A 27,398-nucleotide genomic window follows, 5' to 3' on the forward strand; every position below is an offset into this window, starting at 1 on the left:
ATGGCGAGAAGTATCAACTCATAGTTGCTTCCTTTAGCTGTTCACTAATTGCTCGTTGTGTGTGCCTTCACTGGGCAAACCCAGGGTTTCGAACCGGTGACCTCAGCATCCCAGATTGGCACCCTGTCCACTGCGCCACCACAGGCCAGGCCAGGCTGGGCGGTGTTTTAAAAGACAGCGAACTCTTGACCTTCAAGTTCGGGACCACTGATAACCATTTATGGGTCTGTACGGAAAGACCTGTCCTGTCTTCGGCACCGCAGGCGACAGACAGCAGGTGGGATGAATCACCTCAGGCTTCCAGAGCCTGGTGCTGGTTTATTGGAAATGCTTCTCCGTCGCCCAGGAAACGTTAAAAATAGCCAGAGCTAACCCCATCCTGCAGGGGTGCACGCTGCTCTGTCACCTGACAACTACATTCTTCTTTTTAAAAACGCTTTTTCAATCTTGACTCGTATTCGTGTGGAATGATTGCATAGTTGTGATTGGAGTATACATATCATTCCTCTCGCCTTACGGTTAACGTTGGGATTCTGTTTTGTTCCTGTGGAGGCCACGGACGAGGCACTTGAGAGCTGTACGCTACAGCTGTCTCGTTACAGTGGTGATCCATGAGTCACGCAGCCTTTCCCTCAGTTTGGGGCGGTGTGTTATTTTCTTCTTTCCCTCCCGTTGTCATACCTTATGTAGCAGGAGCCCGTCGTGCTCGTATGCCTCTCCCGCCTCCTGCCTCTGAATTAATTCCTCAGGGCTCCTGTCCAGGAACAGGCTGGTGCTTCATTTTCCTGGTGTTGCGCGTGCATTGCCCTGCCAACTTTTCCAAAACACTGTAGCAGAAATGTGCAAGTCTTCCAGCCTAATTCTTTCGTTCTTAGCACTTCATGTTATTAAAAACGTCCAGTCCCTTGGCTTTACAGGTATCAGATCTTACCGTGGTGTAATGATTTTTAGTTATTTGATAACGCGCAGTATCGGACAGTACTGGCAGGATTAAAGGGGTGGAATGAGTGAGTGTGCCTCAGGCGTGTGCCTGCTGGCTGGCTCCCGTGCTGGGAGATAAGTGCTTGCTGTCACCAGCCTCCTTTAGGTTAATTGACTCTGATTTAATCCTCTTCCGAGTGATGTGTTTGTTCATGTCCCTTCCTCATCGTTTGCTTTCCGGGGTCTTGGCGTGTTCTGTCCGCGCACTCATGGACTCACTCAGCAGCTGTGTGTTGGGTCCTTTCTGGTTGCAGCTGACAGGAACTCAGTGGAGGTCGCTGAAGCAGAAAGGGACATGTATTAGAAAGGTACCAGGGGACCTAATAGAGACTTGGGGTCTCCATGTTTTCAGTGTCTTCTCCCCGAGTTACTTAAAGCCGGATCGTTTTCCGTTTATGTTGACCTTCACTTCCTGCCAGAAGGCTTTTCTGACAGCCGGCCGTGGCCACACCCCATCCCTGTCCCCGCCCCTGTCCCCGCCCGCCCCATCCTCACTACTGCACCCTGTCTGCCTCCTTTGTACCTCCTGTCATTCGTAGAGTGAGCCCAGCTGGCCGGGGGCAGTCTCAGACCACTTGGTGCTGATGTTCTGTCCGTCTGTCTTGGCTGTGCTCTCCCCCAAATTCTCTTGCAGACTGGCTCGTTTCCTTGTTTTATCCGCGGAGCGAACATGCTGCCAGCAGCTCCTGAGTCACAGGCTGCATATCCAGGCAGCTCAAGTTCCTGGACACTTGTCCACTGCGGTCCAGTCATCTGTGTCTGGGGTAGGGCACGTGAGTGGGGCTGCGGCAGGCCTAGGGGGCCCTGGGTGAGGGTGTGGGCCGTGGGGAGCAGATGGACGAGGCTGAGGGGGCAGCGGGCAGCGGTGCTCCCGTAACTTCCTGCTAGCCTTGTGGTGAGTGTGCGCTCGCGTCTGAGCCCCAGGATGTGGAGCGGGATGGGTGCTGTCTCTGTCCCCACAGCACGCAGCCCTGGGACGGTCCCGGATGGATTAACCAAAGATGAATCGAGGAGTTGGGTGGGCAGCTAGGCACCTTGGATACGATGGTGGGCAATGTTACCAGCAACAGAAGCAGAAACCACTGTCAGGAAACTGAAGAATAAAAAATCAGTAGAGCCCTGGCTGGTTGGCTCAGCGGTAGAGTGTCGGCCTGGCGTGCGGGGGACCCGGGTTTGATTCCCGGCCAGGGCACATAGGAGAAGCGCCCATTTGCTTCTCCACCCCCCTCCCCTTCCTCTCTGTCTCTCTCTTCCCCTCCCGCAGCCAAGGCTCCATTGGAGCAAAAGATGGCCCGGGCGCTGGGGATGGCTCCTTGGCCTCTGCCCCAGGCGCTAGAGTGGCTCTGGTCTCGGCAGAGCGATGCCCCGGAGGAGCAGAGCGTCGCCCCTGGTGGGCATGCCGGGTGGATCCCTGTCGGGCGCATGCGGGAGTCTGACTGTCTCTCCCCGTTTCCAGCTTCAGAAAAATACAAAAAAAAAAAAAAAAATCAGTAGAACGTGCAGTGTGTCACAGCTGAGACACGGAGATGAAATGGAAACATGAAACGATTCAGTGTCAACATAAAAATGACAAGTTGAGAATGCCAAGCCTGAATCAGTAAAGGGTGATGGGGGACTGTTATTGTAAATGGGAAGGTCGTGGACAGATTCTGTGAGAAGGTGACATTCAAATGGACTTGAGGGACAGAAGTCAGTGAGCACCGGGAACCTGGGAGGTGCAGCCAGGCCCTGGGGGCAGCGAGTGCAGAGACCTGGAGGCGGGGCAGGCGTGCTCTGTGCGCAGAATCGCAGAATGGGAGGGGGTGGAGAGGAGGAGGGTGTGGACTCGGCGTCCTAACAGGGACCCTCACCCTCGAGGGTCCTGCCAGCCATCGTAGATCATTCAAGGCGTGCTCTGGGTCGGGCGCAGCCAGGGCGGTTGCTCGGGGCAGGGTCAGGAGAGCCTTTTGTAAAGAGACTTGTTGATCCTTTTATCACAGTTTACAGACATTCCGCCTGGTCTGTTGTGGTTCTCTCTGTGCAAAGCGTGTTACCTTAGGCGGGCTCCATTAGACCTGGACTTGGATGGTCTCAGTGTGTCAGAGGTCAAAGTGCAGGACTTGCAGGTGCTGCTCTGCTCTCCGGAGTGGCCGGGGTGGAGAAGGGTCTCCTGCCGGGTCCCCTGTGTGCACCCTCATCCTCAGGGGGCTGCTTCCCAGCTGCCTGCCACCTGAGTGGCCGGGGTGGAGGAGGGTCTCCTCCCGGGTCCCCTGTGTGCACTCGCATCCTCAGGGGGCTGCTTCCCAGCTGCCTGCCACCTGAGTGGCCGGGGTGGAGGAGGGTCTCCTGCCGGGTCCCCTGTGTGCACTCGCATCCTCAGGGGGCTGCTTCCCAGCTGCCTGCCACCTGAGTGGCCGGGGTGGAGGAGGGTCTCCTGCCAGGTCCCCTGTGTGCACTCGCATCCTCAGGGGGCTGCTTCCCAGCTGCCTGCCACCTGAGGTCTGAGCCCGTTCTGTAGCAGGCATGGTTCCTCCCTGTTTTTCTAACGGGCCCCTGAGGAGCAGCAGAGACGGAGTCAGGTCCCACGGGGTGAGCTGGGCAGAGCCAGAAGGAGAACGCCGCTGCTGGCCCTTCGTGGGTGGCCCTTCCTGAGTGGCAGCCATCCCTGGTGACAAACTTCTATGTGTGAATGGTGCAGATGTGCCCATGGCTGTTATAATCCTTTGTTCTCTTTGTAGCGATTGTCTTGTGCCCTGATTAGCTGAGACAGTCCTTATATGGCTGTTGTAAAGCCAGTAGCTATGGGCACCATCACAGCCGCCTGGCCCATGCAGGTTCACATCGAATTTGGACAGAAAGTAATGAAATAATGGAGCCAAGAACTGGTGGGCCATTAGCTTTAATCCTAGCTCATACCCGGTAGGCGAGAAAATACAGTGGGAAAACACTTCCCTTTCCATTCAGGGCTCCCAAAGCCACTGACTCATCTGAGTTTCCTAGAATCAAAGGCCCCACCAGCCTTATTCACCTCTGTTCCCCATCTCCTTCTCTTTGCACAAACTGGCTTCTCCTTCAGCACTCCGCCATCCTGGCTGCCTCTCCTCTGCGATGCTGATGGCAGGATCTGAGCGAGAGAGCCCCTGGTCTGCCTTATTCTACAGTATAGAAATTAAAGCCTTTAAGCCAATACACAAATAAGGAAGTCTCTGATACAAAGCCACTTATCTGAGGCATAAATGGGATTCCTCATGAGAGTGCACCACCCCACATCATGCAACAGTCAAGGGTGTGGGGAAAAGCTTAGTGTTGAGAAGATTTTAGGATTAAAAGGGTGGGAAAGGTTAGTCTTAAAACTAAGCCTTAGGCTGTAAGAACCTTACCTGCTTACAGCCTGTCCCCCACACCCAATACAAACTATAAGCGAGCAAACATATACATGTTCACAAACTTATTTGTGAACAGGGTTTTGGGGGTCCAAATTTGGGCTCTGCCACTGACCACTTCATAACCTGGATGACGGTTCTGGATCCTAGAGCCTCCTCCATATGTGGGGGTCACACCGCCTGGCCCCGCACCCCAGGCTGAGGGGTACACAGGTGATCAGACACACCCAGTTTCAGCACAGCGGCCGATGGCCAATCACTCGGTAGGCCCAGCCAGCCAGGCGTGTCGTGGGAAGTGTCTAAAATATCAGCCTCTTTCTCTTTGTCATCGTCCTTGTCTCTTCCTGGGGTGCCGCGAGATTCGCATCGAAGCACGGCCATCTGCTGTCTGTCTGCAGCCCTTTGCTGTCCCCTTCCCTTGAGGAGGTGCTAGGCTTCCCATCCACTCTCCCTGTGGTTTTCTGGAGTATGGGGATGGAAAACAGACTCACTGTCGCAGAGCAGGGCTGTTTCATGGTTAGTCATGAATCTACATCGCATTATTTAATTAGGCAGCAGAAGATTATGCCAAGTGCTCTCCGGGGCCTGTCTGGTGGAGGCAGTCCGTGGTTGCTGAAAACGTTTGTGGTGTTTACTGCCCGGGCTCCGCTGCCACGGGAAGAGAGGGCTTTTAGGAGCTGCCTCTGTCCTCACTTGCTGCACAGTTGGGACGATACTGTGAAAGGCGAACTCCTGATCTCTACGGAGGCGATTGCACTGACTCATTTCAGGGCATTTCCACCACTTACTCTTCACTCTTTTAAAAAATTTTTTTTTTCTTTTCATTTTTCTGAAGCTGGAAACAGGGAGAGACAGTCAGACAGACTCCCGCATGCGCCCGACCGGGACCGGGATCCACCCGGCACGCCCACCAGGGGCGATGCTCTGCCCACCAGGGGGCGATGCTCTGGCCATCCTGGGTGTCGCCATGTTGCGACCAGAGCCACTCTAGGGCCTGAAGCAGAGGCCACAGAGCCATCCCCAGCACCCGGGCCGTCTTTGCTCCAATGGAGCCTTGACTGCGGGAGGGGAAGAGAGAGACAGAGAGGAAAGCACGGCGGAGGGGTGGAGAAGCAAATGGGCGCTTCTCCCGTGTGCCCTGGCCGGGAATCGAACCCGGGTCCTCCGCATGCTAGGCCGACGCTCTACCGCTGAGCCAACCGGCCAGGGCTTTTTTTTTTTTTTTTTTTTTTTTTTTTTTTTTTAAGTAAGAGGAAGGGAGATAGAGACTCCCACATGTGCCCCAGCTGGGATCCACCCAGCAACCCATGCCTGGGGCTGATGCTCCAATCAACCAAGCTATTTTTAGCGCTTGAGGCTGATGCACTCAGACCAGCTGAGCCATCATCAGCATCTGGGGCTGATGCTTGAACCAATTGAGCCACTGCGTATAGGAGGGGAAGAGGGAGAGAAGGGGGAGAGGGAGGGGTGAGAAGCAGATGGTTGCTTCTCCTGTGTGCCCTGACCAGGGATCGAATCTGGGATGCCCATACACCAAGCTGATGCTCTATCCACTGAGCTAACCAATCAGGGCCTACTCTTCACTGTTTGATGAAAGTGTATTGATAATGAATGATAATATTTATCAAATCACAGAATGGTTCTATCAGTGTTCTCCCCACTGGTGGTGGATGGCCCGGACACTGCTGGGCTTGGGCTTCCTGGCTCAGTCATGATGTTTTTGTGGGAATCGTGAGTCAGTGGGGAAATATGGGTGGCTGAGACTGGATGGAAGATGCACACAAGTGTGTGGAAAAAGATGATGCTGAGTTTAAAAGAAGGTGTTAATTCCTCTGTAATTGAGACTTGACAGCCTTACACATGAGAAAGTTTCCCCCACACTTTACACTTGCAGAATTACGAGAATCTGGAATTTGAGGTTTGCTCAGCTGGAATGATAAGTAAAATGGTTGTATTAATATGTTTCTACTGTTGCGGTTTTTGCTGCCCTTACTGAAAGTGTTATTCATGTAAGCTGTAAAATTTCCTTGTGGGTGAATGTATTTTGGATGGATGGTTGATGGATGGATGGATGGGAAGGTTGCATGGAGGAAGGAAACCAATTTAGAGGTTTTTGCCATTGTCCAGGAAAGAGAGCCTAAAACACCAGTGGAGGCGTTAGAGAAAAAACAGGCGGAAATATTTAGGCGTGGAAATCCGAAAAGTGAGTTGAGTGAAGTTAGGGCCACGGACGTGCCGAGGAAGGCTGCCGGGTCTGTGACGTGAGCGATCAGGGTGGTGGTGGTAGGACTCTTGGTGGGTACAACACGAGTCCGTTTAGGGCACTGGGGACAGCTAAGCGGGCAGTTCTGCAGACACTGCAATGCTCAGATCTCAAGTTCAGGGAAGGGTCAGAATGGAAGAGGCAGAGTTGGGCACCGAAATTTACAAAAGCCCATAGGGCACAGCTCCACGGGGTGATGCTTGCAGGACGGGAACATGGTGGAATGTGGGTGTGTAAAGGAGGCAGACGGGAGAGGATACTTCAGGAAGCTCAGGACGAGCAGTCGGAGGCCAGGGAGGCGGTGGGGTGGGTTCAGAGGAGCAGGCGGGTCTGGGGAAGAGAGGACTGAACTTGGACATTGGCTCGGCATGGCAGAGTTCACTGGTTTCCTTGGTGAGGACGGGCTTCGTGGGGAGCCGGTACCGCCAGCCTGTTTCCCTCGGGTTCTGGCGTGCACAGGAGGGGAGAGCAGAGGCTGCAGAGGCCCCCAGAAGGAGCGGGCCTCCCGTGGTCCGCGTGTGGGGGCTGTGTCGTGGTGCCCTGAACCGGCTTGCACCGTGAGCAGGAAGCCGCTTGGCAAACAGCTCACTGCTCTGAGAAGTGGGTCATAGTTATACTGGGTTGTACAGGTTTGTATTATTGCAAAGTTGAGGTTTTACTTATGCTAATCAGGGCATAAAAAATGTGCCCTATATATCCATTAACATGTGCCTGTTCATTCCATCATGGAATGTGTACCTATTGCTGGAACGTAAATCCTCTTACAGGAGCTGTGTTTTGTATTTTTCTAGAGTTTTCTTGCTAGCATCCCTGCCCTTTATGCCCCTGCCCAAATCAGGGGTTTCTAAGAGACCTGGCTCCCTGCTGCATGGCCTTCTGTAGGCACTCCTGGCTCTCAGGGGAGCGCCCACGCTTCTAGAGAGTTCTGGCCGCCCGGCCTCCCAGGGCCACTTCGGGACTCTCTCCAGAATTTACACTTTAGGTCCGAAAGGAAGAGCCCACTGCTCCGCTCTCCTGACCACCCCGGGCTCCACTCCTTCATGCTCCCCTGTCCCTCCGTGCTCACCTGGACACACCTGGACTCTGTCTAGGAGCTGGCTCAGGTGTTCTCGCCCATGGGCCGCCCCAGGCCAAGCTGGCTTTTCCTCCCTGGGGGACTCAGCTATTCTCCTGTGTCTGTGCCCCTACTGGCCGGTTCCCCTCTGAGATTCTGGACTCCCGGATGACGGGCATCTTCGTGCGCCTGGCTCCGTGTCCGGCACCACCTTCACATGCAGGTGCTGGTGGCCTGGCGACGCTCACCTGTCCTCCCTTCTTTGCAGGGAAGCAGTTTAAGTGCACGGTGTGCGACTACACGGCAGCCCAGAAGCCGCAGCTGCTGCGGCACATGGAACAGCATGCCTCCTTCAAGGTAAGGCCCTGGGGGGCGCAGCTGAGCTTGAGCTGCAAAGGCATGGCTCTGCAGAAGGAAGGAGGGGAGGGCACCCGCCCATTACTTCCGGTACCCCCTTCACGGTCGGGCCCCCACAGCTGGTACTCACGGAATAAAGGAGCTATGCCTTGGACTCCTCCCAGAAGGGTGGCATTTCTCTCTCCTTTGGAAACCCAGGCCAAGAAGAGTGTGTAAGAGGGTGCACACTAGGGAACAGGTATGCTTACCATCAAAACCATTGTAGAGCACCGAACGGCAGCTTTAAGGACGAGGCCGTGTGCTTTTAGATCCCGGACTCCTTAGGGAAATCCCTGCGCCGACAGGTGCGAAGGGGCCCACCCGGCAGGTTGTAAGAGCTGCAGCTGGTGCTCAGGGAGTGCCCACCACGGTGCCCAGTGTGTAGCAGGGGCTCAGAGATGGTGGCTTCCTGTTCCTTTATCCCTCGAATGGATGTTTCTTCAATTACGCTTCCCACTGCACGCCCACTCTTTTTACACGGCTACTCCGCGGTGGAGTGTATGTCCCCGCCCTCCTCTCCATACCAGTGGCCACGTGACCGGGAGCTCCGCCCTCCCCGCTTTCCGAGACCCCGGAGGAGGCCTCAGTCTTCCGGCCGCATGCTAACTGCACTGGCCTGCGCGGTAAAACCGGTTCGCTTTTCCAGGTCTAGGTACATAATTTACAGTGTGTCTGTCATCTGTGTCCAGAAACACGGTAACAGGGTCAGCCTCACACTGCCTTTTGCAATGACATGTTTTTATTTATATGGTATAAAAATAAAGTCAGTGTGTGTTCACCAAATAAGATTTGGAGAATGCTTTGTGTCCCCTCTCCTCGTACGTGTCGGACGGGTAATTTCTTCAGACGTGACTGCGGTCCCGCTGAAACCGAGCGTTTTCTTGGTGGAGATGAGTGTCATCCTTACTGCCGGAAGGCTGTGCTGGAGAACGCGGCTTCGCTGCGTGGCCGGGCGGGTGGCCGGGACAGCTTCCTCTACGGGTCTCACGGAGGACCTCCGGTCAGAGGCGGCGCTGCGGGGCCTGCACGCTCTAGGCGACACATAGTGCCTTGTTTATCACCACTTCACAGGCCTTTTCACGTTCTATGAAAATACGTTAACTACTATTCAGTAGCTGCATAACCCCTCCCTTCATAGTCGGACGGTGTGCTCTTTCCCAGTGTTCACTGTTAAGAGTAGCCCAACAGTGGCTGTAGTCATGGCAACAGCGTGTGTGTCGTCCTAAAATCCGAAGGGCTCAGAAGCACTGGGGAAGCCCGTCACTCCAGCGGGCATCCACAAAGGCTGAAGGTGTCCTGTTTGCGTCCTGCCTCTGTCGTCCAGGTGCAAGCCCTGGTGGGGCGAGGATGCCGTCAGCCTAGTATGGGTGTGCGGGAAGAGCCGCTGGGCCGGAGGACGCTGCGGGCGGGGGCGGGGGCGGGGTCTAACAGCACGGGGCGTCCTCTCAGCCTTGCTGCCCCACGCTTTGCTTTCAGGCAGACAGACCGCCCATCCCTCATCCTGTAGGCAGCGTGGCCCATGGGCAGAAGCACCTGGGGGAATTCCTTCTCTGGTAGGCTCGTAGGACCCATCACTGTCAATAGAAACATTCTCTGTTCCAGGGCTGATTGAGTCTGTGCTGCTCTCCTTTTACACGACTAGTATATTATGCAAACTAAGAAACTGACTTTGATATATTACTATGAACTAAAGTCTAGGCCTTATTTGGATTTCACCAGTCTTCTCTCTTTTTATCAATAATAAACTAATTTTAAGGTAGTACTAGGTTCACAGTAGAATGGGAAGTACAGGGAGGTCACATACACCAACTGCCCCTTGTTCCCCTGGACGCAGCCTCCCCTATTTTCAGTATTCCCACTGAGTGGTGCATTTGTGACAGCTGACCCGATGTGGATGCATCATAATCCCCCAAAGGCCATAGTTCACTCTTGGTGTTGTATATTCTGTGGGTTTTGACAAATGTATAGTAACATGTATCCACCATTATAGTAAAAAGTCAACCAGCCCCAACTGAGGGACATGCTGTCAAGTGCTTCATCATTGCTCCTTAAAACTGCCCAAGTCATCAAAAACAGGGAAAGTCTGAGAAACTGTCCCATCCAGCGTGCAGTTTCTGTGTGAGCCCGTCTCTTGCAGCTCGCACCCCCCCCTTTGTTTTTGACATTATACACTGTGGCCCTGTGATCCCACTGTCTTAGAATCCAGCCTTGCCACATACTACCAGTGGGACCTTGGGCAAGTCAGGTAACCTCCGTAACATTTCTGTGATGTGGGGACAGAGCAGTGCCTCTTGTCGCTCTATAGATGATGAGTCGTAAGTGCTTCCCAGAGGGCTCGGCACAAAGATCTGAAATGTTATTCTGTCCACACTCTGTCCTGGTTTCTTCCTTTCTCTGTTCATCAAAAGATGGTCACACCTGTGCAGTGTTGTCTGCTTTGTCAGGCCTCAGTTGAAGAGGCGAGGTGCCTGTGACGTGGTCTCTTTGCTCAAGAAGTCATAGTCCCCTCATTCCACTGACTCGGTATATTCCTGTAGAATGTGCCTGACCTTCCACAAGGTCCATTTCTCACACAGAGTTCTTTATGCATTCTCCTTTTCCTTCCAGAGTGGCTGTTTCTCCTGGACACTGCTGGACCAGCCCTGCTTTCCCAGAGCTGGTTTCCCTGAGCCAGGGGCCTGGTCCTTACGCCTGGCCTTTCCCTCCGCGTCACCACTTCCCGCCCGTTTTCCTGCGTCGCGCTGAGACGCGCCACAGGGCCTGGTGCTGCAGGGCGTGTGCACTCCGGGTCTTTGCTCTGTGAGGCTCTGGTGCCCCAGGAGGCTGTGGAATTCTGGAAAGCAAGTCAAAAATTGGGTGTGTGAATGTGCAAGTCTGCAAAAAAATAAAAACCCAAAACATTCAGTTTGAGATCAGCAATTTTCTAAATCTGGCCACTTTGGAAACTGTTCAGTGTGACTTATTGCTGACCTTGCCTCTGACTTCCCACTTCTTTGCTCTGCAACAAGGCCTGGGCTTGTCTGACAAATAGCTCTGGTCGGTCCTCTGCCCTGCTTTCCCGGGTGAAGGCTGGCCCTTTCTCCTGCAGCCGTGAGTGTGGAGGTGGAGGCGAGCAGGTCCTTTCAAAGGGAGGCCAGCCGACCGTCCTCTTGAAGGCACTGTTAAATTTAACTTAACATTTGCTATGTCTCTAAAACCAACTAAATCCTCGAATTTATGCCACAAAGCCTGAAGAGTGGATTGCTTGTCAGCTTAAAATGTGCTCAACACAAGCATCCCCATCAAACTGGTGAGAAGTAAGGGAGATTTCAGTCGATGATTTTGTTATCATTGACGAGTATTCCAGAGGGAGTGTGTATGTGATCCCACAGATGTAACACTTAGAATTTTAAGAGGTAACATAAATATAAACGAAGTACTAAATTTTCATCTGAATGTCTGATGCAAAAACCCTGAGATGTTGACTCTTTTCTTGAATGTACCCTTTCTGCACACACACCCCCCCCCCCCAGTGCCAGGTAGCAAGCCAGGGGCTGAGGGGGAGGGGATGAGGCCAGGCCTCGTCTGTCTCTGCCAGGCTCCTGAGTCATATAATCACAGCAAGTGTGTTAAATGGTGTGCTGTGTGCCATGGGAACCCACAAGACCGCCTCATTATTCTGTCATTTTTTAAAAGCCGTGGTTTAAGCCGGTTACTATAATAGTATCCTATATGTCAGACCTAGAGTTTACAACCTATTAGCAGCCAGAAAGTTCTCTGGTTGACAGATGTTCACAAATCCAGGGGCATTGCGTCCTTGACAATGCAGTGGGTCTCTAAGGTGTTCATATCCCAGCGAGTCCGTGCGATGTAGCAGTGAGTTAGTTACACGGGCAGAAGACACAGGCCGCTGAGTTCGCACGGGGCGTGCGGGGCTTCGATGCTGAATTGGATGAAGGTGGTGTTTGGGGGAGGCCAGCCAGGGTGTGGCTGTGCTAACGATGTCTTCCTGGTCGCCACTCTAAGCTTGGCGAGCAAGGGAGTGAGAGCACAGAAGAGACCTTGAATAAGCATCCTTTTGGGAAGCACACATTTATGCACTGTTGAAGTTCCTCCTCAGACAGCGAGTCCCAGTCCCCTCAGGAAGCTAGGTCACCGGGCATTGCTCATGGCATTGGGCTTTGTTTCTCCTCCAGTGTCTCCTCTTGCCCGTGAACTGGTTCTCTCTCCCATCAGAAAGCCCCACCACAGGTGGAGTGTTTAATTAAATATTTGGTGTCAGAATAATGAAGACTGGTGGACGGTCCCCTTCATAACAGCCATGTAGGTTTGGCATTACAGCAGGTGTTCTTCATATGTGACCTGATTTTTCCCTAGAAAGCCCTATTCTGTAGGTTTTGATATTCCCATTTTGTAGACAAGGAAACTGAGGCCCAGAGTCCAGTTTAGTAGCACATATTCAAGAGGATGCAAGTGGTGGAGCTGGGATTTTGTGCTTGTCTCTTTGTGGACAAGAGCTACTGTCTGTCCAGCACTGCCTCCCGCCCAGGCCAAGCAGAGGGACGCGCTCGCCTCTTCTGCATGTTCCCTCTGCTGTGGTGACCTGGGCCGGCAGTTGTATGTTCAGCTGTCAAGCTGGAGCACAGTCTTTAAGCGAAATGCTGACTGAGGGCGAACTCAGCAGCCGGAACGTTTCCCAGGTTCAGTGGAGATGACTAAACGTTAAACAAAGAGGATAAAAGGAAAGGGGAGGGCGCCGATGGCCTGCATGTGTTCTGCTTTTCAGTTCTCAACTCGGATGGAAGCGGAGCATCTGTGATCACGTGTTGTCCGGGAGGCATGCGTGCGTGTGGGAGGAGACCGAAGGGGCGTGGCCGGGAAGGGGCGGTCCCAGGGACCACTTATTACAAGGTTAGGACTGAAATGTCTCTGCTGGAAACCTCTTATTCCATCTTCTGCTACCTTGTCTTTTAGACTTTTAAAGCCCTTCTTGGGGGGGGGGGGGAAGGACACAATTGGATTGACTTATGTTAAATGAAATCCCTAATAACACACGGTATATTCTCTGGAAATACTGCACTTTTGACAGCACAGGTGATTACCAAAAAATCAATAACCGGAGAACGTGGAAGCATCTCCTGAGCTCTGGCACGAAAAGCAATTAGTGCGAATTGACTCACTGTTATTTATTGTGATGAGATAATTGTCTCCATGCAACCCCTTTTTGAACTTATGGTACCCCACGGTTTTAAAACATTTGTTCTTTTAAATTGTTTAATTTGGCTCTGGCTTTATTTGACAACAGAGGTGACTTTGTGCTTGTGGAAGGATACAAAGACCTCTGAATTCTTGGCCCCAGGCATGGCCTTGTGCCTGTCACAGCAGATCTCTAAAGGAGATCCCAACCTTGTGATCTCAGACTTAGCAGTTTGAAGATTTGGGGCCGAAAAAAAAAAAAAAGAAAAGAAAAGAAAAATCACAAGAACTTTACTCTCCTGCACAAATGGTGCGATGGCTTTGGCGGCACAAAGGGTCAGTGTGGAGGGCACAGTCACCCTGGGCTGGGGTGGCGGTCTCACCCACCCAATGACACTGCTCTGAAAGCTTGGGTGCGGCCTCTTGAAAGGCTGACCATCGGTGGCACGGGTCCAGGGAAGCCCATGGGCCCTGCTGCTCCTTGGAACGCAGGCGTCTCCTTTCTGGCGTGCGCTCAGGACAGGCGGTCACAGGTGCACAGCCTTGTCTGCGTTTTGGGTCCTAACCCACCTGGATGCCAATTAGACCTGTGCTTTGTCTTCTCTGCCTCTGTCTCCAGCTGGGTTCTGAAACCAAGGTTATGACCAATGGTGACCTGTGGCTGTGGATTTTACCTCACCAGTCATCTAGAACTTTCTTTCTTGGCATTTCCTTTTCTGTTCTTTGCAGAGAGCAGCGGGCCCGTCCCAGAGCGGCAGGCTCCCATTCTGCATTCTGAACCTCTGATGTCATTGTGTGACAGTTGGGCTGTACTCAGTTATAGCTCGACTCGAACGTCTTACCTGGGAGGGCCCCCCCTGTCTTTTTACCGGAAGCCGTCCTGACCTTGGACGTTGCCTCATCAGCCAGCTTCTCGCCTGTTTTACAACCTTTCTCTAAGTTCCTTTCTTGACGCTGGTGGGCAATCGGATGAGCCCCTCTTGAATACAGTTAGACATCTTCTCATCCAGCTCCATGGAACCCAGTTTCACACGTGAGGCAGGACTTTCTGTCCTCCCATATTTTCTTTCTTTCTTTTTGAAGAACCAGAACAGGAAATCCTCAAATTGTGAAAAAATATAATTTACTTGACATAAATCAGAGAACCTAGAGATTCAGCCTCAACAAGTTCAATTGCACTTTTTTTCCCCGATCCAACGTGTTGGTCTTTAATGCACCATTTGAGAAAGAGTCTTTGGGTCATGAAATGTCATCGAAACGACCCCAAATCCAGCTCCTGCCCCTTACCTTCTCCCCGTGACCCGCCTTGTGTTCTCAGCATGTGACTGACACTCTTCTTCCTCAGTCAGGCCCTCCGTGCCCATGGCCCCAGTGGCCAGGTCCAGGGGACCCTTGTTAGGCCCTGTCTTTCTGGATTTCTTAGTGCACTTGACTCTGTCATTCCTTACTCCACGAGGGACATCATTCCCCTGGCTCTGAGACTCCAGACACCCAGTTCTCTTCCCTGCTGTCATTCTCTCTGGTCCTTCCATTCTGTCCCCAGGCTCCAGGGTGCCTCTCTCCGGGTCACCTTCTCCTGCAGTGGCTGAGCTCTGAGCTGGGACATGTCCTAGTGACCTGTGCCTGGATGTGTATCCACGGCCCAGAACTTTCCCCTGACTGTTCCTCTCCTGTCTCCAGCCACTGCCTGGACCCATCCTCCTGGGCGTCCAGGGTGCTGTCCTCTCGCCCTCTCTGCCACAGCTAACAGGACGCCTTCCTCCTGTCGTCTGTGCTGGAAACAGGGACCCGTCCGTCTCTCTGCTATACCCTGCATCTGGTCATAGGCCTGGCTGGTTGTGCCTCTCCCATCCCTTAAACTCACTCTTCCTGGTCTGTGTTTTGTCCCTGTGCCTCCTCCATCCCTTATACTCACTCTTCCTGGTCGGTGTTTTGTCCCTCTCTCTCCTCCCAGGCTCTCGGTGTCTCTCGTTCGCGCTGCTGCTGCGACTGGCGAAGAGGCTCCCTGCCTCCGTCTGTCCCTTTCTAACCCACCCTCCGTTCATTTCCAGAGTGGCATTCTCAGTGTGAAGTTGGTGTCGTCCCCCCACTCGACGCCCGCCTGGGCTCACGTTACTGTCTGGATACTGCACCTCTGCGCTGGTTTGGCTGCTGCCAGCCTGACCGCAGTGACCCATGGGCCACCCGCATGGCACCCAGCCCGCCAGGGTGGTTCTTGTTCTTGGAAGTTGATCTGGGCTGCCTTACATCCAGGAAATCAAAGAATACCAATCCACGCCCCTCCCAGCCGGGCTCCCAGCCAAGAGAGAGGCTGAGAAGATAGTGATAAAGGGGAAGTCACATCATCTCTTTGTTTTCGGCTGGGCCCAGGGCCCCAGATCCAGTGCAGACCAGGTGGTCAGCCTGGGAGACTGTAAAACTTTGGGCGCATACCTTAAACGTCTATACCTCAGTTTTCTTATCTGTAAAATGGGGGTACTAATTATACCTACCACAAGAGGTGGTTGTGAGACTTACAGGAATTAACTCATGTAAGGCACTTGGAACTATCTTGTGTCACAGTAGCCATCAGCAAAAGCGCTGAAATGCTACGATTATTACGTTAGGTCACATTTACTTCTGATGATAATTCCAGTGTACTGCTGAGTGGTAAGCATGACAGTGGGTCCGCTGCCTTGTTCTTGATTCACTTTCTTTTTGGATGACAGTAGGGACTTTGCTGTTTGTGTCACATAAACTATACGACTGTAGCCTCCTACGTCTTCCGTGGCCGGCTGCTGGCCTGAAAGCTTACGGTAAATAATGTCCCTCCTGAGCGCTCCCACCCTCTGCTGTCCATGGCATCTGACTTCGAAACCAAGGTTTATGATCCAGCCGGCCTCCGCAGCACTTCCTCTCTGCAGTGGCTCTCTGCATGGAAAAACTCGTGGGTGTGCAGAGGTCGCATCCCCCTCCTGCATCAGCACATCCCCAGGGCGGGGGACTGTGCCTGGCTCAGAGGAGGGGTCAGGAGGCCCGTGCTTCAGAAGTGAGACCTCGAGATCTGCCGGGTAACAGTGTAGTCAGACGCTGTGCCTGGCGGCGGGCGGAGTGGCGTCACCTGCTCCCTCCTTCGCCTGCGAGGTTCCCTGCGGAAACCCGGCGACCCTTCAGTTACAGCACTGACGGTAGAGAGGATCCCAAGTTGCTGTTAGGTGCTGATTGCGCCCGTGTGAAGGGTTGTGACGGGCATGAGGAAGCTGCAGCCAAGCCCAGGAGGGAACTAGACGGGCGGTTTATCCTCCTAAGCCCCGGAGCTGTTGTGCAGTGCAGGGCGTCCCGGGGGGAGTGACCTCCCTGCACCTGCAGGGGCTGAGCTCCCGGACGGTCAGGGGCTGAGCTCGCGGACGTGGGACGTGACAGTGACCCGGACATGGCAGTGACCGCATTGCCCAGCAGGTGGCCGGGTCTCCTGGGGACCCCCAGAGGTCTGAGCAGGCAGGCACCCTGTCCCCCTCACCACTCTGAGTGCTGAAGCAGGATGCATGGTGGCAGACAAGGCTGCGTGACCTGTTTGTGTCTTTATCTGAAAGTGCCTCGTCTTGCCCAGGTGAGGGGGGCTGTGTGGAAATGGGTTTGAACAGGTGGTTTCCCTGCTGCTGGACAGTGATGGCTTAACACTGGTGTATAGGCAGGTGCTTACAGGCAAATGCTGTGCAGGAAATAGTTTAGTTAAAGAAGCAAGTACGTCAGGGAATTAATTGTAAAGGGAACGACTTTGAAAGGCATTCACTTAAAAAAAAAGCGAGTTATTGTATTGCTTTTTTATTTTCTTATTGAGCAAATTCTGGGGTGAACAAAAAAGAAAAGGTAATGAAGAAATGAAAGAAAATTTGCAGAGGCCCCTCCTAGTCTGGGGACACCTTGCCCCGTCCCTGAGTTGGTCCCGCAGAGGCAGGACCCAACCTCCCAGGGTCATGTTCTTCCCTAGAGCATCCCCCTGGGGGTGGGGCTGCTCCCGGCAGGCAGACGTTCTGGGTGTCACACATGCACACTGGGGAGTGGGACATTGGGGGGGGGCTGCACCTGCCCCGTTGCTGAGCGAGGGCTGGGGCTCGGCTGGGGCTCGGCCGGGGCTCACCTTTCCCGAACCTTCTCCCTTGTCCTGCAGCCCTTCCGCTGTGCCCACTGCCATTACTCGTGCAACATCTCAGGCTCGCTGAAGAGGCACTACAACAGGAAGCACCCCGACGAGGAGTACACCAACGTGGGCGCCGGCGAGCTGGCAGCCGACACGCTCGTCCAGCAAGGTAGGCCACGTGCTGGCCGGGCCCCTGCCCGTCCCCTGCTGGCTGCGTTTCTGCTGACAAGAGCGGCCATGTCTGAGGATTTAATCCCGGGCCCTGAGGGGTTGATTCTTCCCTGCCTTGTCTCCCTCCTGCTCCTCCTCGCTTACCAGCGTTCCCTGTGGGCAGGATCGCACTAGAGCAACCTTCAGAGAAACCTGAAATGAGGAGTAATCACGCACCCACAGATTCTGTGCCCCCCCCCCATTTATCTGTATTGCCTTCTGCCCTTTGACCCTGCCTGTGTGTTTTGCATAAATGGCAGCTTGTGGCTTCCTTTCTCTACTTAACATTGATTAGCGTGGACATGTTGTTTTCCTCTGGTCTTCCTAATTGTATTTCAAAGGGCTCTTTGTAACACAACATCAAGGGACCTCATTTTATTTACGCATGGACCTGTGGTTGAACATCACAGAGTTTCCAGATTGTTCTTTTATTGAAATTAGAAAGACCGCGATGGTAAACATACGTGTGGCTGAGCGTCTTTAGATCATCCAAAAGTACTTACTGAGCCCTCAGATTCCTTGTCCTGAAAAGAAAAAGAAATGTTGAGAACATTTAAACTAAAGAGACTGGAGGAAGCCTCTGATATTACTGGAAAGTCTGGGGTTTTTCCTGATTCCTTTTTTGGGCAATAATCCTGTGTTCCCACCTGAAGTAGAGAGGGTTTAGCGCAGACTCTACTGCCACACAGATAAATGCTAGGTTATGTCTGCACATTGTTAATTCAACGGAAAGATGGTGGCTGCTCTTTCCCGAGTCCTGTGTCTCTGTGACACCGAAGACAGTTGTAGCGGTCTGTCGGGTTGTACACTCTGGGGTGCTCCGAGTGTTCTGAGGTGGCGTGAAGATGTGCTTGCTGGAATCACCGAACAACGCCTCTTCATCTAAAACGAATGAATTGGTTGAGTCCTTCCGCACTTGTGTGACCGGGCTGATGCGTGGGCGTGGATGACAGCGTGGAGCCTCCTGACCTTGGGGGAGGGGCGTGTTCTGCCTGTGTTTTCTTTAGGGGCAGTTTTATGGAGCTGGTGGTGAGGGGCGTGTCCCACTGTGGCTGTGTCCTCGGGTGACTTATGGAACCTCTCTACCCAGGGCCCTTCGCCCAAGTGTGGAGGCCATAGCAGTGCCTCACATGCTGGTGACCCGGGTGGAATGACAGGACTCTTGCCTGGCACACAACACATTTTTATTCTTTGCTTTTGTAGTCTCTTTTTTTCTGAAATAAGCTAAGGCCCCTAGAGCTATTGCGTCATTTTTGACGACATTCAGGAATCACAGAGGAGAGAACAGATGCCTAGGGTCACAGTAAATAACTCAGAGTGGCAGGCTAGAGAGTCCTTTAACGTCCTTCGTCCCTTGGGTCAGATTGGCAGGAAATAGACGTTTCTGGTGGCTGCTGGGACGGGCGTGGGCACCTGATTGATAATACTATCACTGCTGGGTGCTTCCAAATTGTCAGCATTGCCTTGCAAAAAAAAGTGCAGAGGCCAAACTGTTTCATGCCCTGAGTTCACAGCACTCTCTCAAGTGGCCCCAAGTGGTTGGCCCAGGCACAGGGTTGGGAGTCAGATGGACCCAGAGCCAGGTCCCTGTTCCCTGTGACCCTTGGACCAGTTGACTCCTGTGAGCGTCAAGTGCACGTCTTCCAAGAGGAGGGCTGATCCCTGCCCTGTAGAAGCTGCAGAGAGCAGGGACTTTCCCCTGAGATCCCAGACTGTGCCTGACACGCAGCAAGTACTTGGCACATGGTTCAGATTTGCTGTCACATATATTCCTGCATTCCTTTTTCACCATGTGTCTCCTGGGCTCCCAATGTGCCTGGCGCTGTGCTGGGCACTGGGCTCTGGTGGCATCGACGGCTCACTGCCTGGGTTGGGGACAAAGGCTGGCGGCTCCTCCATGGCTCTGTGTTCCGACTCTGCAACAGGAAGCAGGGGCGGGGGTCAGCTGCTTCTCCCAGGGCTGACCCTGCCCCCAGGCCCTGGTGTTAGAGGGTCATTGTGGTGAGGGTAGGCAAGGGAGACAGAGAAGCAATGGGAGAGCAGGGGGTCAGGGAAAAGAGAGACTTTGGCAGCTGCTAAAATCTTCCTGTTATTTTGAGCTATATTGGAATAATGTACACGTTACATTGGTACCTTGAATGCATATTCATATCATAGTTTTTCACACCAGATTCAGGGGAAATAATATGGAAGAAAATCCAGAAACTAACAGCTAACCCCAAAAGCTATCTGTTTGATTTTGGGATATTTTAATTTTAAAATTGTTGTTACTAGGGCCCAGATTCCACACATTATTGGTGGATGCTTCTGGTGATATGCTATTTATTATGCTGTCTCGTTGGTTTATTTCATACCGAGATCCTGTGAGGTTGGCATCTTCATTCATGTTTTAAATGGGGAAACGCAGGAAGGGCAGATGACCGGCCCAGGCCACAGAGCGAACAGGTGGCTAAGCTGGACCTGGTTCTGGATACAGAGTCCGGGTTCCTTACCATCCGGGCCGAAGTCCCTGAAGTGTGTCTCAGTTCGCACTTGTTAAAGAGGCGGAGGAGGAACAGTGGGCCTCTTGTCGGGTGCCTGGAGATTCTCATTTGCCATCGGTCACTCGACGATGTGTCGGCAGGTCACCCGCACAGGGTGCTGTTCACACCCTCCTGTTTCCTTGTTTTCAGGCCCGTGGCTTCTCTGCCCCTAGGACCCACCTCTGTTTCTGCTGCTTCCCCGCGACTGTCATGAGGCTCTCGGATCTGGGGGAGTGTGTGAGGAGACCGGCAGGGATGGGGGAGACCTTGCTGAAGCTCCAGTTACCAGATCCCCCGCGTGGGTTTCTGGATGTCAGCCTGGCCCACGATAAGACGCACTCTGCTTTTTATCTGCTGTGTTCCCTGACGCCGTTGCTCTTGTGGATTTGTGGGAGGGGGGGTTGGGGTTTAGGACGGGATTCAGATCCTCCGGGTCTCAAGGCCACGGTCTGACAGTGTGCCGTGTCGGCAGGACGGACCCCTCTGCCTCGGCACTCACCCGGGATTCCCACGTGGCACCCACCTGGCCTGTGCTGGCCGGTTCCGGGCTGGGTTTCCAACTGCACCCGTGGGCAGGTGCTGACTAAGGGGCCATGGGAGATGAGCCTGCCGACCACATCCGGTGCTGTTGCTCAGTTGTTAATACTGTGACATGGGGTGGCTCTGTGTCCTCTCGTTTGGTCCCCCGGACCCTGGAGCAGCCGCACCTGTGTGCTCTAGCTGCCGTGACACGTGGCCACAGACTCCGCGGTGGTGGTCTAAAACAGCACAGCTCATTCCCTTTCCGGTCCGAAGGGCAGTGTCCACGCTGGGTCTCCCGGGCAGAGTCAGGGCTGCTGCCGAGTCTGGCCTCCCGGAGGCCCCGGAGAAGAGGCCGCTGCGTCTGGAGGCCGCACGCACCCCTGACCCCAGCTCCTTCCTGTCTTCAGAGCCAGCAGTGGCCAGCAGGGTCTTGTGTCACAATACTGTGACCTTCTTCCTCCCCCCTGCTTATAAGGACCCCTGTGGTTACTGACGTTGGGTCCACCCAGATGATCCAGAACCACCTTTTCATCTCCAGATCTTTCACTGGGTCACATCTTTGATGTCCCTTTTTCCACGCAAGGTAAGGTGTTTGCGTGTGGCGGGGATCAGGACAGGAATATCTTTGGGGGCTCGTTCTTCTGCCGACTGCAGTGCCTTTGTTGAGTATGTGAGCTCTCGCATTTTCACCTCGGAGAATACTCCCCGAGAGTCTGAGAAGGTGATTCTGGGCCCCATGAATGCACGCCGCGTTCAGGCCTCGTGACTGCCCGGCTCAGTGTTCCGTGCTGTTCCGGGAGACAGATTATTGGAAATGAAATTGAATTTTCAGTAATGTCAGCCACCACAAAGGAGCACACACGTTTTAGTGCCTGAAACTCCCCCAGAATATATCGCGTTCCAAAAAAGATCAAGGAATGCCAGGATCGATTTTTAAAATTGCTCCCGGAATTCTGTTCTTCTGCCTGGGCCATCACTCCTCTGAGGAAATTGTGGTTTGGGGGTTTGAAGTTTTTATGACGGACGCTTAATATCAATGCTACAGGTAAAGTCACCAAGTTTCTCTGTGACCTTTTACTGTGCACTGCCTAAGAATTTAATGAAATGAAATAGAAATTAATTTCTCTCTCAGCCTTGATGTCAGTTAGCTGGCAGAGTTATATGTTTGGTCTAGATTACAGATTTCCATTTGTTGTTCTTTAATTAACATCACTGTGGCAAAGGTCGAAGTTTTAATTAATGTGGAAGGCATTATTATATTAATTTTAATTCAAACATAATAGAAGGATGTTTTCCTCCCTAAATTAGTTTCTATTAAAAAGCAGCCTATTAGGAATCTTTAATTTCATGTTAAAGCCTCAGTGTGGCCTTACCTAGTTTGCTTTTGTTCGTAGCCCCATGTTTAGTTTTTATAGAACCAGCATCAGTTTTACCAAAAAAAAAAAAAAAAGGTGGTATCTCACTGCCTGAGAGTTAGGGGGGTTTAAAAGGTGGTCAAAGGAACACTACACCATTTTTGATGATTAATAAATGGTAACAATAGAGGCTAAAAACTTAAGTTTCATTATCCTCTGGCCGAGAAAGAATGAGCTTAGGTTTGCCTTAAAAAAAAAAGAAAAAGAGTACAGACTGTTTAAGTTTCAGAAAATAACATCTATTTGAGAATATTCTCGAAGTAGAATGTGGTGTCCGTTGCTAGCCTTTTGCTGACTCTGTCCTCTGCCTCTGTCCGACTCCTGTGCCCTCCCAGCATCGGGAGGGGGTGCTCTGTCACCGTCTCTGCTGACGACTCTTTGAGGGGGCACCTCCCACCTCAGCGGGTAGACGAGAAACCCCGATTACAGAACAGCGCTCTGTGAGATCCCGCGGGCGTGGAATCGAGGCAGGACTTCGAGCATGTCGTGACTGCGTCTGGGAGAGGCTTCAGCCATGCGATGCACCCCCTCACGCATCCGTGAGGACAACCTGGTCATCGGGAGAGAATTCTTCTACCCCCTCCTCAGTGAGCAGGAAGTAGACACGGCAGCCTGAGAGCACTCTGCGTCCAGCGCTGGCCTTCCCCTGCCCAGGGACAGGCTTCCCTGTGAGGCTGGAGAAAAGGGGTACTCTGGACGTCACTGGACGACCTCCGGGATACAGAAGGGACTGAGCATGTGTGCGGCTTGGGGACACAGGACGAAGAACCTAAACGGGTTCGAGTCAGAGGCACGCTTGGTGGAAGACACAAGAACGAGGGGCTGTCACAGAAGCCCAGGAGGAAGAGAACGGCTGGAAAATGGGGTAGACATGGTCATGTAATCCACAGAAGTCACGCTGGGCAGCAGCACAGGCCGGGGTCAAGCATGTGGGCCCTGCAGTTAGTCAGGCTTGGATTCAGGTCTTGGCTTTTCAGAGCAACCTCTGAAGGGCACGTGGCCATCTGAGCCTCGGAGTTGACCATGCTACCAGGCTCCTGTGCAGAAAGCATGACTTGATGTAGGAGGCGTTGGACACAGGGCAACTGCCCCCTAAGTGGAAGATGTGTTTATTGTATGTGGTGGTGGTGATGGCGTCACTAGGAGTAAAACAAAGAGTGCAGAGTGCTCATTGGATTAACCAAGGAGGAGGCCAGTGGACCTTGACATGTGCAGTGCTGGGGGTGGGGTTGGGGCGGGGACCAGAAAGCAGCTTGCTGTGACGTAAGCTCACAGGGCTTCCCAGCCTCAGCCCTGCCCACGTTACGGGCCAGATCGTTATTTTGTCGTGGGGCTGTCCTGAGCGTCCTAGGATGCTTAGCAGCATCCTTGGTTTCTACCCACCAGAGGCAGGAGCCCTCGCCAGTTGTGACAACCAAGAGTTTCTCCGGGCATTGCCAGATGCCCCCTGTCTGAGAGGCAAGATTTCCCTGGCGGAGAACCACCTGCGAAGTAACGGAGAGAGGCGAGGAAGTGACTGCGCATTGCTTTCCTGGCTGGGCTCACACTCTGGATTCCACTAGTTTTGATGGGCAGTTGCACGCGCACGGACTAAGATGTAGAAGGTGCAGGAGGCTGTTGAGAGGACGCTGGCCTCCTAGCCGCTGTCCGTCTCAGAAGGAACAGAGGCGCCAGGTCCTCGTGAGCACCTGGACAGGGGACGCTTCCCGGCTAGCGCCGGACCTAGACAGGATGCGAGCTTTCCCCCTGGGGGGCCTTCACGTGTTTTCTGCCGAGGGGAAAGGAGCTCAGAGGGAAGGGGCCACGGCCCAGGGGAGAGCGAGGTCGGCTGGAGAAAGACCTAAAGGAAGAAGAGGACTTTCTGACCTCAGAGTCGGCGAGGCAGACGCGCTGCTCGAGCACCTGTCGGATGCCAGGAGCTGGGCCTGAGCAGGGAGAAGGCTGGACCAGTCCCTGCCCTCACGCAGGCGCCGTCTGAGAAGGGAGGACCGGCAGGTGACATGCACAGGAGTGACACAGAATGTAATCTGAGACACGGATTAGTGCGTGACAAGTACGCAGTCAGGGTATCCTGTAGCGTGGGGGTTCTGAGTGTTTTTGGGGGGGGCTGCCTTAGCTAGGAGTGACAGAGAAGGCCTTCCAGAGGGTGGTGCTGGAGCGGACACCTTAGTGAGGAGCACGCGGGTGAGCGGAGACCGTGGGGGAAGGGCTTCCCGGCAGGTGTCCGGGGAGGGGCTGGCGGGTCTGTGCAGAGACAGAGACAGAGAACGGAGGCGGGGAGGAGACAGGGTCAGAGAGGGAGGCAGGGCCGAGGCCACACGGGGTCCCAGGCCACAGTGCGGAGCTGGGGTTGATTCTAAGTGGGTGGACAGCCGCTGGAGAGTCTCTCAGCTGCGGGGGACATGATGTTGTCTGTGTCCTGGGTGGGGAGCAGGCCAGCGGTGACTACTGGGGACTCGGGTCAGTGACAAGCTGGTTGCTCCTCATTGCGGCCAGCGCTGAGTGGCCTGGGAGGTGCTGGGATGCTTGGGTGTTTGAGTGGCTGTGGGCGGGCACAGGACCTGCTGGCCCGGCGTCTCCAGCTGCAGTGGTGGGCAGAGGTCTGAGCTGCAGTGGTGGGCAGAGGTCTGAGCTGCAGTGGTGGGCAGAGGTCTGAGCTGGTGTGGTGGGCAGAGGTCTGAGCTGCAGTGGTGGGCAGAGGTCTGAGCTGGTGAAATAAGTGGGACAGTCACCAGCTGACAGATGCTACTGTATAAAGCAGGGATCTCCAAACTTTTTACACAGGGGGCCAGTTCACTGTCCCTCAGACCATTGGAGGGCTGCCAAATACAGTGGTCCTCTCACTGACCACCAATGAAAGAGGTGCCCCTTCCAGAAGTGCAGTGGGGGCTGGATAAATGGCCTCAGGGGGCCGCAGTTTGGGGACGCCTGGTATAAAGAGTGATGAGTTGGTGCCCTAGGGTTCAAGGGGCAGGAGGAGGAGCCTGGAGCAGAATGGCTGAGCACGCAGCGGGGGGTCGTGGCTGGGGTGGACAGGAGGCGCAGAGGAACAGAGTGGGAGGCCCAGTGAGGAGACGGTAACCTGGTGGCTGGGTGACAGTGAAGGCCTGCAGACTGGGCTGCTCAGTGGAGGGGCATCTACCTCGCCCAGGCAGAGTGCAGGGACTTGGGACCTTTAAAAGAAAACCTCTGTAATTGTATCTGAGCATTCACAATTTAAAGTTTATGTTGGTTTATCATAAAGCACCTTCCACTTATCCCACCAGCCAAGAGGGTTTATCTTACTCATTTCTCTCTGGTACCTAAACCATTGAGTATATACAGGCATCTCTAGGCATCTGTGGGAGGTTGGTTCCGGGACACCCGCAGATAAAATTTCCAGATGCTCATCATCGGGTCCCGGGTAGGGAATGGCGTAGTGTGTGCCTGTAACCTATCCACATCCTCTGGTGCACTCTAATCCTCTCTAGGTTACTTTACCATAGCTCATGCAATGAAAGGTCTATGTAAATAGTTCTCCTGTTCAGGAAATAATGACGAGAAACAGAACTCTCTACAGACACACCATCCTAGGCCTGAGTACATAGTACACGTCAGTAACAATGTAACTTTTTCTTTTTCTTTTCTTTTTAAAATATTTTTAATCTGTGGTTGGTTGAACCACAGAGGTGGAACCTGACAGAATCAGGCTCTTCAAATGCTCATTCACTACATGGGGAAAAGATACATACTATGTTTTAAAATCTATGTTCTAAAAACCATACACTGTTGCTGTTCCAACGCAGAGGTAAGCTTGTGTTCCTTAGCTCTCGGCTTTCGGAGGGAAGGCGGAGCGCCGCGCTTCCGTGCACTGACTGATAGGGGGAAGGCGGAGCGCCGCACTTCCTGTGCACTGACACTGCCTTTGCGCTGTCCCTGCCTGCAGGTGGTCTGAAGTGCCCGGTGTGCAGCTTTGTCTACGGCACCAAATGGGAGTTCAACAGGCACCTGAAGAACAAGCATGGCCTGAAGTTGGTGGAAAGTGGAGGAGAGCCCAAGTGGGAGGTAACTCTAGGGCGTGGCGGGCTCGGGGACAGTTCTGCGCTTTCTGAACCACGTGCAAACCAGGCAGGCCCAGGGGCCGGTCCGGGCCTGCCCCTCAGCGCTCTGGGCGGTCTGGTCGGGACACTGGGAAACCTTCTCAGATCATATCTCAGAGCTGAGGGGCGTCACGGGACAAGGGCTGGGCCGTGCACGGGGGTCCCTAACTCTGGGTGTGATTCAGTCTGTTTCCTGAAGGTCTGTGTTGGTCTCCTCTGCTGTTCTCAAATCCAGAGGGTCAGGCACTGCATCTGAAGGAGGCACGCAGGCGAGGAAGGGAGTCTTACCTGTCCTGTGTCCTGAGGGCCCCGTGTCCTGAGTCTGCTCCCTGCTTGGGGGCATGTGCCTCCCGTCAGCTTTGATGTTCCCTGGAGACTCTGTGTGATGAAGGCCAGGAGCCGCTCTCTCAGACACGAGGGCCACTACCACAGACTGCTGCAGCTTATCTGCTCCGGGGCTCCTCAGGGTCAGCACCACGGAAATAATGATCGGATAATTCTTGTTTTTCCTTGGTAGGGGCTGCCCTGTGCATATTAGGATATTGGGTAGCCTCATAGACCTCTACCTACTAGATACCACTAGCACCCCCAGATGTGAAAACCCAGAACCATCGCAGACACTGCCAGTGTTTCCTGGAGTCAGAATCACCCCCGGCTGAGAAACGTCTTTCTGAAGACTCAGCCATCGGGGCACCCAGGGGTTGGGAGGAAGGGCCAGGGGATAACTCTGACAACACGGGAGGGCAGTCATATTAATACATCACGACAATGCGGGGATTATTCCCCATGCCAGGGGAGGGCGGTTCAGGAGAGGGGCTGTGCTCATGGAATCCATCACCGCAATCGACCTGGGGAGAGAAATGAAACAGTCACCTTCAGGGTTGTAGAAAAGGTGTGTGAGGAAGCCCAGCAACTGCTGCTTGAATTCTAGCCAATCAATTAGAATTTGATGACTATTCCTTAAGATGATAAACAAGGTAGATGTGTCTCAGCCCAAATCAGTGTCTTTCTTCACGGGGAAACAGCAGAGAGTGTCTCCCCGAAGTCAGGAGGAGGACCGGGGTGGCTAGGAGCACTGCTCCTGAACGCCGTGTGGGAGGCGTCGGCTGGCGCGTCAGACGAGGCAGAGGGGACAGAGACACAAAGGAAGAGGAGAAACAGCACCTCTGTGTCTGCAGGTGACACGATTGCATTTTTGGAAGATTCAATAAAAAGAATGAAAAACCACTATAGATAATATAGCAAATCATCAATATACACTATCATCAATGGCTAATAGAGAACGCCCCGAGCAGAAGG

The 27,398-nt window shown here is 53.5% G+C and overlaps 1 protein-coding gene across 2 annotated transcripts in view; it reads left to right on the top strand.

Moving 5' to 3' along the window:
* The window catches only part of ZFAT (zinc finger and AT-hook domain containing), a 139,514-nt gene that overhangs the window by 84,606 nt on the left and 27,510 nt on the right, over positions 1 to 27,398 (top strand). For both annotated transcript variants that reach the window (XM_066265616.1, XM_066265617.1), the window contains exons 11-13: positions 7,929 to 8,017; positions 17,382 to 17,520; positions 25,946 to 26,064. In XM_066265616.1, the coding sequence (XP_066121713.1) occupies positions 7,929 to 8,017; positions 17,382 to 17,520; positions 25,946 to 26,064 (347 nt within the window). The remainder of the gene's footprint in view (positions 1 to 7,928; positions 8,018 to 17,381; positions 17,521 to 25,945; positions 26,065 to 27,398) is intronic.

The sequence above is a fragment of the Saccopteryx bilineata genome, chromosome 3, assembly GCF_036850765.1.
Source record: "Saccopteryx bilineata isolate mSacBil1 chromosome 3, mSacBil1_pri_phased_curated, whole genome shotgun sequence".
Taxonomy (NCBI): domain Eukaryota; kingdom Metazoa; phylum Chordata; class Mammalia; order Chiroptera; family Emballonuridae; genus Saccopteryx; species Saccopteryx bilineata.